The sequence below is a fragment of the Hordeum vulgare genome, chromosome 3H, assembly GCF_904849725.1.
Source record: "Hordeum vulgare subsp. vulgare chromosome 3H, MorexV3_pseudomolecules_assembly, whole genome shotgun sequence".
NCBI lineage: Eukaryota > Viridiplantae > Streptophyta > Magnoliopsida > Poales > Poaceae > Hordeum > Hordeum vulgare.
The window spans coordinates 588,057,586-588,074,252 of NC_058520.1; the positions used below are offsets into that span (position 1 = coordinate 588,057,586).

At 43.8% G+C, this 16,667-nt stretch overlaps 1 protein-coding gene and 1 pseudogene across 1 annotated transcript; both read right to left on the reverse strand.

Annotated features, from left to right (window-relative positions):
• Nucleotides 1–384: 384 nt before the first annotated feature.
• On the reverse strand, nt 385–1,205 carry LOC123440843 (putative glycine-rich cell wall structural protein 1). Its single transcript, XM_045117389.1, has one exon. The coding sequence runs from the start codon at nt 1,166–1,168 to the stop codon at nt 581–583; it is 588 nt and encodes a 195-aa protein (XP_044973324.1). The 5' UTR covers nt 1,169–1,205; the 3' UTR covers nt 385–580.
• Nucleotides 1,206–9,170: 7,965 nt separating this feature from the next.
• Nucleotides 9,171–10,004, reverse strand: LOC123440842 (annotated as a pseudogene).
• Between the last annotated feature and the right edge of the window lie 6,663 nt (nt 10,005–16,667).

The window sequence follows — 16,667 nt, forward strand, 5'->3', positions numbered from 1 at the left end:
TGAATAGAGCAGTCCTTTAAAACTTGTCATTGTAGAAACATAGAAGTTCTCATGATTGACTTTCACTTATGGAAAACAGATGTGTGTGAAGATTGGGATGACTCATAACTCGCTAGGGTGCATAGTGACAAATGCTATATCAGGACTAGATAAATAAAAACACCTTAGTGTGAGCCTTTTAAACAGGAAAATAGAGAGCAGTACATGAGACTATATATGATTACCATTTCCTAGTCAAAGAAACCATGTGTCCTTATAGTAAGCTATTATGACGGCATAGGGTGGCTGCGAATTTACAGTCAGCTGCAAAGACATCGTATTGTACCGACAGAGACCAATACAACACCAAGTATTGTATCACAAGTGACTTGGGACAAACGCTGATTACTTGATACATATATATACATACATTGACATGTTACATTATTCGTACATGTGACAAACACTACAACATTGTTTAACAATGAAGCCCTTATTTGATAATACGTAAGGCGAGAACAAATAAATGAAAAAGTTTGAAGACGTCTATTTGATAGACTAGATTGGGCTCCATACTTTCAGATTCCTCATGTAAAGGAAACTATGGGTAGGCATTGCCATACCCAGATCCAGCACCTCCGCCTCCACCACTTCCACCATTTGTTCCACGACCATTGCCACCACCGTTTCCACCTGCATATGCATTACTATCTTGTCCATACCTATTGTTATTAGCAGTAGCTGAGCCAGAACCAGTGCCACTACCAGCCCCATATGCACTAGACCCATGATAACCACTAGCTTGCCCTCCACCACCGCCGCCACCCGTACCACCAGCACTGGTATATCCACCATAGCTACCACCATAAGGATAGGAAGATCCTTGACTATATTGACTAGAGCCAGATCCCGAGCCACTCCCGCTACCAGATCCAGATCCACCATATTGGCTACCACCTCCACCTCCGCCTCCTCCTCCACCGCTTGCATGGGTACCACTACTAGAGCTCACGCCTGACCCGGTTCCACTCCCAGAACCGGAGCCGCCTCCACCCTGATACCCCCCGCCCTCTCCTCCCCCCGTTCCTACTCCAGAGGCACTAGAGTACCTAGCCACCCTTGCAGCATTGGCCAATCCAATACTCAACATGGTAACGAAACCAAGAGCTAGTAACTTTCTCCCTACCATTGTGTGTGTGTCTTCTTTCGAAGTGTACTCTTGCAAGTTGAGATGGGTTCTAAACGAAAAACTGTATGAGTATTTATAGTGCTTGCGACCATATTGGTAGGGTGCTTAGGACTTGTTGACAATGTCAAGTAGAGGCTTAAATATTTAGCGCATTAATTGGTGTTTGTTGACTTGGATACATACCATGTAGGCGATGAAGACTGGAGATATTACCGTGTGTGCGAGATTTTCTTTAGATGCTCTCTTCGATTGGCATTCGTTCGGTTCAACACTCACATGCAAGCATCCAGTGATAACCACAGCTAGCTCCAGTACTTGATGTTACACACACGAACTTGAAGTTCTCGTATTGACTTCGGCATATATATCCATGGGCGTTGCAGCAGATAGAAAAAGTCCAAACCACGTTCATGCCAGCAGATGTGCATAAGCGTAGCTGCCCGTTGTGTTAGCAACGTGGCCAGATTAACAACTTCGGCAAGTGGCTGCGCCGTTGCCAATGGCAATCAAGAGCTGGAATCGAAGTAAACGACGATCTTGACTATGTAATTGAGTCGACTTGAGCGCGTGTACATGCAGTAGTCCTCATCCGTTCAGCATGCCATTAACTCCGACCATGCATGTTGGTGGTGTGGACTTGTTATGAAAGTTCCAGTAGAGGCCTACAAATAATATTTAGCGCCTTAATTAGTGTTTTTTAGTTGGCTTAATTGGTGCTTGTTTACTTGGATACATGCATCATGTAGGTAACGAAGATTGAAGAGATTAACCTGTGCGAAATTTTCTTAGGATGCTTTATTTGAAATACTGGACATATTTTCGTTTCTGTCTACTAGGGCTTAAAAACTGATAGGAAGTATATCTTGATCGAACGGAACCTTGAGTTGTGTAGCCGAAGCAGATGTGAGCTCCGTTAAACACATATAAGCTCGACATATACCCATTTTAGTTAATTTGTTTTAGTCATGTAGGTAATGAAATTGATATATGAAAATGATAAAGAGGTTGGTCAAATGAAAGAGAAAATATTGATATATTTAATTATTTACAAATTGGAAGCTGCTTTGGAGCCATCCGTTTAACTCTAAAACAAAATAGATGCCATCCACTAATGTAAGTGGAAGTTCACGTTAAGAAAAATACAATACCAAAAAAGGGAAAAAACTTTTGGTACTCCCTCCGTCCCGGTGTATAAGTCATTCGCGTAGTTCTAGGTCACCGATTTGAGGAATTAAATATGTGTTATATGTCATGAAAAGTATATCACTAGATTTCTACACGGATGTAGTTTCTAAATATATATTTTTTATCACATATGATACATATTTAGATAGTTAAATTGTCGACCTAGAACTACGTGAATGATTTATAAACCGGGACGGAGGTAGTAGAGAAGATCAACACTCACTGACTCGGATGAGGCAGTTCAGCTGTTGACATTGGGGTCGACCTCGAAATTCTCACGATTGACCTTGACATTTAAAATTGGCATAGTACGTAGAAATGAGAAAATGGCAACCCATGGATGCATGCAAAGGAGCAATGGGACTTGCTAAAATCACATTTGCACGTGGATAAGCGCAACAAGTAACACAAGATCAAATTGATATTAGTTGTGCCCAGCTTACGTTGTTAGTTATGCTTGGTTACACCGAATAACTGAATCGATTATACTCCACGATGAAGTACACGACACCCAACTAAATTAACTCTTACATGCTTGTTAATCTAGACAATTAAACAAGCATCCAGACGTGGAGAATCCCAGCAATGTATGTGAGGTTGGACGCACGGTGAGCAATGGAATCTTCAAGACAAATTAACCGTTCCTTCTTCTAAAAAAGGTGGTTTTATTACATTAAAATGGCAACAATCATATATGCAGCTTAATTATGAGCGTACCCTAGTCTCAACATGAGTAGGATGCACCAAACCCTACAAACATACACTAAAAATGAAAACAGTGGCAACAATAAAGCCATATAAGACTGAAGCACTACCTAGGACGACGTTGATGGTGGGTCTGTCTTCAGACTATGCCGCCATCCATCTGGGTAAAACATCCGAGGCCACCTGCTCAGCATCTCCAACAGCCGCCCAATCCGTGGCACGCTAAAAATCAGTTTGCAGCGTGACGTTCGCCTGTTTTGACGCGGCGGCCAGTGCTGGCTCCAGCAGGCGCGTTAAAATGCAGCGCGCGCGTAGCTCCAGGCGCGCTAAAATGCAGCACGCGCGAGTACCCGGCGCTTGCCATATGTTGCATTTTCGACACATTTTGAACACAAAATGAATTTCAAACATCAAAACAAAGACATGGCATAATAGAAATAACACAAACAAGTTCATGATGACATAAAAAGTTCATGCACACAACATCATCCAACCAAGTTCATGCCCACAAGTTCAAATTCATGCCCACGTAAAAAGTTCACACCAACGAATCGCCCATCAAGAATCAAGCCTCGTCCTCGTCTTCATCTTCATCTTCTTCTTCTTCCTTTTCCTCTTCCTCCAATTCATCATCCGAAGAGGATTCTTCCTCCTCCTCTTCATTGTCACGCGCGGTGTTGGAAAGATCTTCAACGGCATCATGCGAAGGTGCTGGCACACCGGAAGACATGCCGCCCCGAGGTGCTCCCGTGCCTCCCATGAGAGACGCAAAACTCATGCCTCCCATGCCGCCAATGCCGCCCGGAGGTGCTCCGAAGCCACCCATGCCTCCTATGATCTCATGATAGCTCCAAAGCCACCCATGGTAGCTCCAAAACCACCCATGGCACCCATGCCGCCCATGGTAACTCCAAAGCCACTCATGCCGCCTATGCCAGGGCCACCCATGCCGCGAATCATGGCTCTTTTTTGGATCAAGACTTCTTCACGGGTAAGATTGACATACTCCTTTTGCACCTCATTGAGGGTAGATGTGTCCAAGAAGAACAAGTGCTTCTCCCATTCCAACAACCTAGATCGCTCCTCCATGCCCACCTTCCTATCATCCAATGTCACCTTCCTATCCTCGGCCGCCACCCTCCTCTCCTCGGCCGCCAACCTCCTCTCCCCGGCTGCGGCATCTTGGGTCCTTGCCATCTTCCTCACCTCGTTTGCTTCTTTTCTTGCCTTCACAATAGCTTCCATAGCATTTTTGAGCTCATCATCCCCTTTCCTCTTCTTCTTTTCTTTTGCGTCATTCTTGCACCCATCCGGTCGTTTTGGCTTCGAGTATGAAACGGAGTTTGGTGTAGGGCTTCTCTTGCCGACATCACTTGATTCCTCTTCCTCATCATGATCCAACTCAATTGTTCGATTGCGTTTGTTGCTCTCATCAACATCATCGATGTCGTCATGCTTCTTCCATTTCTCATCGTCCTTCAATTCCTCATACCAACGAGGCAAGGTAAATGGTCTCCCTTTCTTGATCTTCCCTTTCTTGTTCATCTTCTCCTCTCCTTTGATCAAGTTTTGTGCAATATTGAACTACAAAAAAAAAACAAGTTAGCACTACAAACACCAATAACAAGCATGATGAACATGGATGAAATGACACTTACCCTATCCTGATCATTGGTGCCACTTGGGCTCAACTTGTCAACCGCCACTTGTGCGGCCGCACACTTTTGACAATATTGGTTGATCGTCGACCACCGGGAGCGAAGAGATCGTTCCATGTGGTCAACTCCACTCTTGTTGTGTAGATCAAAGTGCTCCTTCATTCGGTTCCAATATGCATCTCGACTTTGATCACCTCCAACAGATGGATCCCTCGACACTTGCAACCAAGTATTGCATAGCAATATGTCTTCATCGTTGGTGTAGTTGCCTCCTCTTCCTTTTGGTGCGTCGACAATGCCGTCACCATCCTCGTCCACCTCGAACTCATGGTCATCGAAATACATGTCATTGGTTTGAGATCAATGAGAATTGTTGGAGCCAACACCCATAGTCGACATATATGCCTCATCGTTGACACTATAAAGGATATACAACCAAGCAAATGAGCTATCTACATGTATGCATTCAAAAAATAACAACAACAAAAAGTTGGCAAAATCTTTTACCTTTCGGGCATTTCCTCGAACACCTTGTGCGCGTCGGCCGCCGGCTCAACAAGTGAGCTCGTCGGCGCTTTGGTAGGCGCCGCGGCCCTCGCATGCCATGCAAGTTTATTCCTTGATGGCTTGGAGGAGCCGGAGGCGTTTGCCGCCTTGTTCTTCTTCGTGGAAACCTTGCCCTTCTTTGGCCGCGTCGCATTTGGGAGCTTCGAGAAGGGGGCATGTGGCTTCACGGCGGGGGCCGACGCGAGGCCACCCGCCACCAGGTCATCCGTGACGGCATGAAAAGGCCGCGCGTGACGTCGGTGCTTGGAGGAGCGGCGGCGGAGGCAAAGCCAAAGCTCCCCGTGCTAGGGTTTGCGGCGGCGGCTGCCGCGAGGGGTCGAGGGTGTAGGAAGGGGTGAGGGGGGTGCCGGCAAGGGCGTCCATCGGGTCAGTTCGCCGGCCCGCCGGCGCGAAGGTGGCATGGTGGAGAGAGTGCGGCGCGCGGAAGCGGGCGCACTATATACACAGCGCGCGATGGTGATTCGACAGCGCTGTAATCTATATGCCGTGCGCGCGTTTGTCGCGCGTCCGCTGGAGTCCATTTTGCTATTGCGCACCCTAAAAGGCCAAATTTAATCCCATTGAGCTAGTGATCATGCATATTAAAGACACTTCGAGGTGGACAGAAAGTGGACACAACTTGGATGACCAACCACGTGGAACGTGCGAACTATCATTGAAAGAATATATGCGTCGTGGTGGAAAAAAACACCCTTCTTGCGTCCTTGTCAGTTACGCCGAAGGAGGTTGTCCTTGGTTGGTACCACGCCTCGAGGATGGTATCAAATGAAACAATTTATCTTTTACCGGTATATTCTAGTTTGAGATATATTATTATCCATTGAAATCTTTGAGTGTGTACATGCCCAATACATGCAGTCTACTGTGAAACGCCTATTTTGTTTTCGATCCCAGCAAAACTAATATCAACATTGTTTTTGGACCCAATCCAAGTGGCCAAGTAGATGGTTCCATGACTCAATCCTGGGGGCTGCCAAACACCGCGTAAAGGCTAAATTGAGAAGGGGGATGCTCAAGACTTGCGCAAGCGTATTATCCTTATCGTGAAGATGCTAGATATTTCTTCCTAGTAGTAGTGGTCCCTACCGTTGATCCTCCTAGAAGACAATGTCAGACTGCTCCCTGGCTGCAAAAGAACCGAAGTGAAAAAGATGTTTCTTAGCCACCATCACTCCTGCCCAAAAATGAGAAATCCATGTTTGCAATACCTTGAGACACCGGTTTTGGGCCTAAATACTTTTCAGAGTTTCGCAAGACACCTTCCTAAGTGCTAATCATGTACATCCATTTACTAAGTAAAACATCGTTCTTAACCTAGAGGTCCTATATACCAAGTCCATGACCCTCGTGGATTTTTGGTCGGCAAACCGCACTCCATTTTGCCAATCTATATTTCTTCTTCTTTTTGTTGTCCCTCTAGTAGAAGAATTTACATTCATCTGAAAAAAGGACACCATATAGGGGACCATGTTTGTGAGTCCAATTGATCTAAACAAGACCCCCCCCCCCCCCCCCCCCCGCGCGCGCGCGCAACTGAGAACATCTTCGCTTCCCAACTACTCACGTGTTTCGCTAATTTCTCTTCGACATATTTTGACTTCACGTTAGTGAGGCAATGATAATGGATTAGAATTACAAAGTATCCAACCAAGATATCGCGTTACGCACATCTTAAGAAGTTGCCATATCGTGTGTGTAAATCATTGGCCTCTCCAAAAAGGTAAAATTCACTTTTATACAAATAGATTGTAAGCTTAAGACACAAAATCTGCTCGAACTCTAAAAAAGAAAAAAAAATCATGTTAGGCCATGTTCCATAAAAGAATCATGTGGACAGTATACTGAACTAAGAGGCCTCTATCAACAAGATGCAGCAGTACTTCTCCTATAACCTGGCCAAATGTTTGACGCGCTCAACCCGAATAGAAAACATATTTGCAACTATGTTAAACAACCACATTGGAGATAGTGAATCACCCGGTCAGGACCATTTTTGGATTGGAAGTAATGTTAGCTTTTATAGTGATGCTACCTCTGGATACAAAACTATCGAACCACACACACCACTTCATCGGAAAAGACCTTCGCCCAAAGTGTATACTAAAGGAAGGATGACATCACATTTTCATAGTCATTTTCAACGTCAACTTTGAAAGCTACCCTACTAATGTTTTTCGGTGCATCTTATGGTCGGTCTCTGGAAGGATGACAACTCCATTGAGTATGTTCCTTCCCCTACTACAAATTTGAATAGCACCGACCGGACAAATTGTATCATCACAGATGAGTATCAGGCCCGTCAGTGCCTTGGGGTCAGTGATGACATTGGCATCACATACAGGCCAACTAGTCGTCCAGTTATGTTGTCCATCATAAACTGGACAGTCTATGATAACTTTGAGAACGGCCTTCCATGGAGTTATTTATTGGCTGAGCATTTGCATAAGACAGGTGAGTGATGACATCTTTTGGTGATGCAAAATGGGGATGCACCCCATTTTGTACTGCAACGCAAAGTTATGTTCACGCAATATGTGAGCATAATATTGGATTGCATTTCTTGCTGATACTGTCAAATGTATAATTATCTACCTACAATGATTCAATTGGGAGAAGAGTTTTTCCATCGAAGATTCATCAACAACGTGAAAGTACATTCCAATGAGTCCTTTAACTCACTAGAAACTACATTTAACCTCCCCCATTCAAGGTCGGGAGCTTGGGCAATGGTTCTTTTTCTTTTATGTAGTGCACTTAAAATAGATCAACATCACCAATGTGTCATTTAGGTGCACTGCACAAAACACTCTTACAAAAAGAGTGATTTATATATAGTACACTAAAAGGTCACAACAACAATGTTGTATGCCCATCCCATGTTCATATAAAATAAACAACATTTTTATTTTACAAACTTAATATCATACATATATAGGAATTGCTAGCTTAATAGGCAATGAAAGTTTGTGCATGGTGTGTATTGGACTAATTAAGAGTCATGTGGTACTCCGACAGCATGAAGCTCATCCCTGATTCCTTTGAGGAGGCCGATCAGTGTTGAAACTCATCACCGATGTTTCGCCGGTAGCCGGTCCGTGATGAGGGGTCTCTAGTGCTTCATTTCGTAGTAGTGTTCCTTGCATGAAGACTACTTGAGAGGGCTAACTAAGTAACTAAAGCATGTGGTTTAATACACTAGAGGATAATTAGCATTTCCCAAGCAAAGAAATCCCCTATTTGTACAACTATAGGCACTTGCTTTGTTGACATACAACTTTTGCTAGTTTATGGTCAACTCTAGCGACGAGCATGTATAGAATGGGTGGTGTTATGATCCCGAGGAAGTGGATGGATGAGAGTGTGTGGAGGGTATTAATCTTTTCCCGAAACAAGCTACTATGTCTTCGATCATTGAGTCTGATAGCTTGTCAATCAATAATATCCTGAAGGATGGAGGAGACAATAGATCGTTGCTATGTACCAGTACAAAGAGGCCTAGAGGATGGTATCGTTGTTTTCGGTTAGCAAGTCATATGATACACCACGGAGGGCAAATAAGGTTGACCATGCTCTCGCGCAAATAGCTGCTAAGAGTGCAAACAGATCCATCTGTATCCTAGATGCAACATCTGCTATTTTGCAGCTCCTTTTGAAGGATTGTAAATATATTATTATCAGTTAATGAAACCCCCTATTCCGGCAGAAAAGAGCTTTGTCAAAAAATTATATAGAGCTCCTAGACATTTCAACATAAACTATTTGAGACTGGGAACAAACTTTGGAACTTAAATGCAAATCAAATTTCGCAAAGTGTAAGAACAACCACAATTTCAAAAATCGTACAAGCTTTCAAATAAAAATTAATACATGATTTCATAAAAAAAAAGTAACGACTTTGACACCAAAACGATGGTGTATAACTTATTACATATAAATAGTGATACATTGACATGTTATATTCTTGGAATATATCAAAAACACTAGTGCATTTTTCACCAGAACAATGAAGCCCTTATTTGATCATACGTAAGATGATAACAAACAAATGAAAAAAGAGTTGAAGACATCGATTTGACACACTAGGTTAGGCTTCATTTTTTTAGATTCCTCACAGAAACAGAACTAGGGATTGGCATTGCCATACCCAGATCCAACACCTTTGCCCACACCACTCCCACCATTTCTTCCTCCGCCATCGCCACCACCATTTCCACCGGCATCTGCATTTGTACTACCTTGTCTATAAAAATTGTTAGTAGCAGTTGCTGAGCCGGAACCAGTGCCACTACCAGCCCCATATCCACTAGATCCTCTATAACCACTAGCTTGCCCTCCACCACCGCCGCCACCGGAACCGCCATCGCTAGTATATCCACCATATCCACCACCATAAGGATATGAAGATCCTTGACTATATTGACTAGAACCAGAGCCGGAGCCAGACCCGCGCTACCATATCCAGTTCCACCATTTTGGCCACCGCCTCCCCCGCCACCTCCACCTCCACCGCTTGCATGGCTACCACTACTAGAACTCACGCCAGACCTAATTCCACTTCCTGCACCCGACCCACCACCACTCACAGTTCCCCCACCCTCTCCTCCTCCTCCTCCCGTTCCCTTGGCACTTCCAGTGGAGTATCTGGCCACCCTTGTAGCATTGGTCACTCCAATGCTCAAGAGGACAACATAGCCAAGCGCTACTAGCTTTTTGCCTATCATTGTGTGTATTTTATCGAAGTGTGTACTGCTGTAAGATGAGGTGAGTTCTAAGGGAAAGATGGTATGGACATTTATAGTGGTGCTTCCGGCCATGCATGTTGGGGATGGTGGGTGGAGCTTTTGACAAAATCAAGTAACCGTGCATGAAGAACTACCGATTAGCAGATGATCTCGATCCAAAACCGGGTTCATGCCAGCACCGTACACCATATTATTTGATGCCCGGACTAGTTCAACGTAGGCCCACGTGCTTGAGCATGAAGAACTACTGATTAGTAGGATTTGGGTGATCAAGTGGGCAGCTTGCTCGACGGGTCCAAGTGTTGAAAGTCCAGCTTGCCATTGCCCGATGCCATGCAATCCTTGGGATGGACTTGAGCGTCTATGTACGTGCCGCTGCTAATGCTAAACTGCTGCCTGCATGCAGCATACACTAGGCATCCCTTTGTTACTTACTCCCTTCGTTTCTAAATATAAGTCTTTTTAAAAAAAATACTATAAACTACATACTATCTATATACACATACTTTAGACTATACATTCATTCATTTTACTTCGTATATAGTCCGTAGTAAAATCTCTACAAAACTTATATTTAGGAACGGATGGAGTGTTAGTTTTGATCAAACTAGTATTGAGCGGAGATGCTCTAGCTCTACAAACCATGATACCTAAACTGAACAGCGTAATTAACACGCTCAACTTTTTTCTCCCCAGATAAATGCCTAACATCATTGACAAAACCAGCCGTAATATACATAAATAATCAATGGACACTAGTGAAAAACAGGGCTTTAAATCCGGTTCCAGTGGGCCTTTAGTCTCGGTTTCTTCAACCGGGACAAAACAAATCGGACAAATATCTAGAACCTTTAGTCCCGCTTGGCTTACGAACCGGGGCCAAAGGAGCTCCACGTGGCCGCTGCGGGGCACTCAGGCAGGAGGACCTTTAGTCTACACCAACCGGGACCAAAAGGCAGCCACGCGTCAGCAGCTCGCGGGCGTCGGGTTTTTTTTAAAATGGGGGGTTTAGGATTTTTGGAGGGTTTTAGGGATTTCATATTGTGTTAGCTAGCTACTCCCTCGTCCCAAAATAAGTGTCTTAAGCTTAGTACAACTTTGTATTAGAGCTAGTGCAAAGTTGAGACAGTTCTTTTGGAACGGAGGGAGTACTATATATAGAGAGAAGTGACCTCTCTTTCTTCGTACTTGATCGACGGTAGCTACTATAGAGTGAACTCGCCGCTAACTAGTAAGCAAATGAAGGAATCATTAATTACACAACATTGTGATCAAGAACATATATATAGAGACAAGTGACCACTCTTTCTCCATACTTGGTGGAACAACTCGACCCCACTACATATAGTACGCGATCATGCATATATACAATATATAACATCTCTTGCGATCCCTAACTAGATAATATATATGAATTAAACTCAACACGGTTGATGCTAATAAAATAAAAATGTGAATATTGTTTACGTACGTCAAGTTCTTTAAAAGATCTGCCGTTATCACAGGTCATCTGGTGAATCCACTCGCAAACGAAGTATCCACAGAAATTAGTCCGGGATTCCTGCCTCAAGCAGTACTTTATGAGAATACAGTTCGATCAAAATAATAGTCAAGCATGATACTGGTATTGAAACTAGAATGAATGAAAGATGTGCGGAACTAGCTAGTACTACTTACTTTTGAGAAGGAAAATCGCGGCTCCTTATTCCTTTCACCTTTAGCACTCTTGGTGAACTTTTTGCAAACACTGCACGGCAAATAAAATGATCACTTGATATTAGAAAAATGAAAGAAAGTTGTCGACATGGTGTGATAATGATTGAACGTACTTATGAAGCATTTCATTAATCGGCGCCAACTCTGTAGGGTCTTTCGTAGAAAGTCCAAGACAAGTACTAGTCCCTCGTCGAGCGTAATGATTAACATAACAAACAAGACAAGTACTAGTCCCTCGTCGAGCGTAATGATTAACATAACAAAGTGAAACCTGCGCACACATAACTCATCAATTACACTTAGCCTTGAGTAAGCGAAACAGAATGTGTCAAAGACAACTAGTAACACTCACCCGAAGTTGGAAGGAAATAGTATTTTCCTTCTGTCATGTTGTCGAAGTAACACAGTTAGCAACAATATCTCGTTATCCATGGGAGTCTTACATACGCTATGTGCATTTGCGGTATTTGGGTTAGTAAACCCAATGTCATATATTTGTCCTCTTTTGCATTCGAGGATCTTCAATCTGCATAATATAGTAAGGATAGTTACACGCAATAATGAAGGAGCTGAGCTAGAGACTTAATTATAGAAATAATACTTACAGACTATAGGAACTGATGATCGTTTTTTCAGGACGTCTTGATTGTATAAATGAAAGAATTCGTCAAACTCAATGTACAACGACCCATTTCCACTACAAAAGTGCTCATCTTTAATTCACACGTACATACCGTTGGTCCCATCCTTGCAGGCTTTCAAGTACCAATCACGTAGTCTTCGCATCATCGTTGATAGTTCCGTCAACTGTTCAGGTTTGACAAGAGGCTTCCCATGCTCGTATCTAAGGGCTACTACCGGGGCAGTTTCGAACTGTACATCTTCGCTTAAGTAATAACCAAGAGCGAAACCAGGATTAGCGGCCACTACCCCGAATCAATATTAGCAACATCGGTAAACACATTGAGATGGGGGAACGATTGCTTATCCTGTTCGCCGAGCTGGGGAATTTTTTCCCACTTCTTGCACCACTGGTACTTAAGCTTCCCGACTGCTTCGCTTGATCATATGTCTTTCCAAGAATTCGCTTATAGTGTGATGGCAGCACACGTGGTGGTGGTCGGTTAAGGGCATCCAGACAGCGCTTTGCTTTTACCGGATCAATTTTCTCCTTTGGAGGTGGATGTTTCGGTGCAAAAAAGGCCTTATTATAGGCATCCATGATTACTGCGTTTTCCTCCTTAGTCCTCTCATATGGTAACTTTGCAGGAGCCTTTAGGCTTGGACCAAATTTGAATTTCTTCCCGCCTCTTGTACTGCTACCCGCCGGAGCGGCGGCATCTATCTTCCGCCTTTGCTGATGCGCGGGAGGACGCGGATAAGGAGGCGGAGTGCGCTCACACGCCGAAGGAGGCAGGGAAGGAGGAGGATAAGGAGGCGGAGTGCGCTCATGCGCCGAAGGAGGTGGATAAGGAGGCGGAGTGCGCTCATGCGCCGGAGGAGGCGGAGTCAGCTGATCAGTCTGCTAAGGCGTCCAGTTTGGAAGCTTGATGTACTCCTAGACATATAGACCTTAAATAATTTTCCAAATGAATCTCCCCTTCACCTGTAGGGTAGTCAAGCGCCAATTCCTCAAATCCCTCCATTATTTCATCCACCATCACAATATTATAGCCATGTCGAATCGGACGGCAATGGAAAGTTTCCTCAGCTCGAGGAGGTACAACAGAGTTGAGCGCCGCTTTCAAGGTCAGGTTCTGGCATTTTGCCATTAGCACACAATGTTCAGCCTCCGTGATACTATCCACGGGGTAGCGAGGAGCCGTGAAATCAGGCTGAGCGAGCTAGCTACGTGGAAGCCACCACGGTGGTGCCGGTGATGAGATCGACGCAGGCGATCGACGACGGTGAGGACCGGGACGGGATGTCACCTACACATGTGCAGACTGTAAGAAGTTAATTTGAGCTCATATTGTACATATAAATCAAAAGAACTCCCACATACACTCCTACACTAAAACCCACGAACCACTCTACTTCTAGAGCATTTGAAATGAGCTAAACTAGCAGTGAGATATGAAAGGATGAAGTAGCTAACCTTTTAAAACACTTGTGTAGTTGGTGCACCACCAAACCTAGACAAATCTTGTGGAAAATGGAGATTGGAGGTCAAGCTTGAAGAGGAGAAAGCTTAAGTGTGGCTCGATCATTTCATCGAACACCTCATGTACATGCATAGAACGGTGAACAAAGCAGGGCATGCAGACATCCCACATGGCCAAAAAACAGAAGAGAGGGTGGGCACGGGTGAGGATATATATAGGCATCTCTTTGGTCCCGGTTGGTGGCAAGAATCGGGACAAAAGACTGATCTTTAGTCCCGGTTCAAACCACCAACCGAGACTACAGGTGCTACGCCAGGAGCGACGACCATTGATCCCGGTACGTGTCTGGAACCAGGACCAAAGGGGTCAGACGAACCGGGATCCTGGCCCGGCCGGCGCCCTACCCTCATGAACTGGGACTGATGCACCCATTGGTCTTGGTTCGTAATAGAACCGGAAATAAAGCTCTTATCTCCCGTGGACCAAAGCCCTGTTTTCTACTAGTGGGGTCTCTAGCGTCTGTTGTCTTCTCCCGAAAACAGATTTTCTCTCTGTTTTATTGATAAAGAAATCGTCATGTCCGTACAACAAGTTCGGGTGTAAAATATATAAAAATAAGTTTGTTGAAGGCAACAACACAAACAGACGCTAATAAGAAAGAAGAAGAAAGCTACCATGTGGTGGGCGGTATATCAAAGAGGTACCGGTTGCCAAAAGGAAATACAGTAAGCCATGCCGAGTGTACATTCAAAAATGTTCTTGTTCCATGAAAAACATGATAAAACAAATTTATTCTAACATAATAGAATTTATCATGTTTTTTCACGGTACAAGAACATTTTGCATGTGGATAAGCCCAACAACTAACACAAGATCAAATTGATATTAGTTGTGCCCAGCTTGTGTTAGTTATGATTGGTTACACCAAATAACTGAGTCGATTATACTCCACGATGAAGTACATGGCACCCAACTAAATTAATTCTTACATGCTTCTTAATCTAGACAATTAAACAAGCATCCACACGTGAACTATCCCAGCGATGTATGTGAAGATGCGGATAACTAGGTTGGACGCACGGTAAGCAATTCAATCTTCAAGACAAACTAAGAGTTTTGCAATACACCTTCTAAGTGCTAATCATGTACATCCATTGACTAAGTAAAACATCGCTCTTAACCTGGAGGTCCTATATACCACTAGTGGGGACGGGGCCTATAGCCCCGGCCCGTAAGGGGCTTTAGTCCCGGTTCACCAACCGAGACTAAAGGGGCGGGACTAAAGGCCTAACCTTTAGTCCCGGCCCTGTCACAAGCCGGGACTAAAGGTGCTCCACGTGGGCGCCTCGTAGCGCCCCAGGGGCAGGCCCTTTAGTCCCGGTTCGTTACACGGACCGGGACTAAAGGGTTTCAGATTTTGCTTATTTTTGGGTTTTTTTTCTGAATGAAATTATTTTTGGGTTTTAGGGTTTTAGGGTTTAGGTGTTCGGGAGATTAACGTGATGCCTCGTTTGGTGTTCCGGAATTAGTTTTCATATAATTTAAAAAGAAATAATTATGCATATATATATATAAGATTAACTTATCTTACAAGCGAGCATATATATACAATTATATGGAGATCTGAATTATCGGGACTAGAGCCCGTCTATTCGATTATATGGACGAACATCAGTAATGGCCCCTAGCTACACTAAATCGTCCTTTGTCATCTATAGCTTCCGTCCTCAGAAAGGTCGCAAGCTCCTCTGCAACAGCAACCGCGCGTTGCTCTGGTAGGACCTTCGTCGTCATGGCCGTGTGCTATATAAGAAGAGGAGATGAATATGAATATCAATCATGATAACAAAGAATGACGGGTAAAAATAGAGGTGTGAATGTTCATTGCTTACGTCGAATCTATGATCCTTGTGCTCAGAGGTAAACGTGCGAATGGTCTCGCAAACATAGTATCCGCATAGATGCGTTCCCCGTGGCTGCTGGTCGCACTTTACGAGAATAGAATATATATAATCAAAATAATAATCTAGCACCATAAATGTATTGAAAATAGAAGTATATCATACTACTACTTACCTGAGCCGCTCTAAAGGTCAGCTTCTCAGGAAAGTTACCGGGAGTCACGCACTTGAACCGCTTCCAAACCCTGCCCGACAAGGATAATGATTTGCTAAGTTTTTCATTAATTGATATATCAAAAAATCATCGAAAGAGACCGATAGAGCGCAAGAATGATTGAAATTACCCTTGGAGCATGTCCTGCAGGCTTTGGAACTGTTCCAAGGGTCTCGATAATGGGTCGAAGGCATCAACTCTTCCCTTATCAATTTGAATGTCCAACAGAATCCAATGGAAGCTGCACATGTATATATATATATATATATGTGTGTGTGTGTGTGTGTGAGTAACTTATCAATTACACTTATAAGTGAATGGACACAACAGAGTAAAGACCCTCACCTGAAGTTGTATGGAAACAGTATGTGGTCACAGAAATTTTGATCTGTTAGAAACCTTAGAAGGTTTTCCTCCGTCTCCTTGGGATAATCAGTTAGCTTCGCTATATGTATTTTATCTGGGTCAATAAACCCAATATTTATAATGCTCTTACTTTTACACTCCAGAATCTTCATTCTGCATAATAGAGTACAAGTTATATATAGACAATGAATTGAAATAACTAAACAAGTTATATGTAGACAACGAATTGAAAAACTTACAGACAATAGCAACTCATAAGCGATTTGTCGAGGGCGTCGCCATTGTACATCTAGAAGAGTTCATCAAAGTCGATATGGATTTCTTCGGGGCGGCCGTAGTA

What these genes read in the sequence shown, in the direction of transcription:
- LOC123440843 (XM_045117389.1), bottom strand. Translation starts at nt 1,168, where the DNA reads ATGGTAGGGAGAAAGTTACTAGCTCTTGGTTTCGTTACCATGTTGAGT.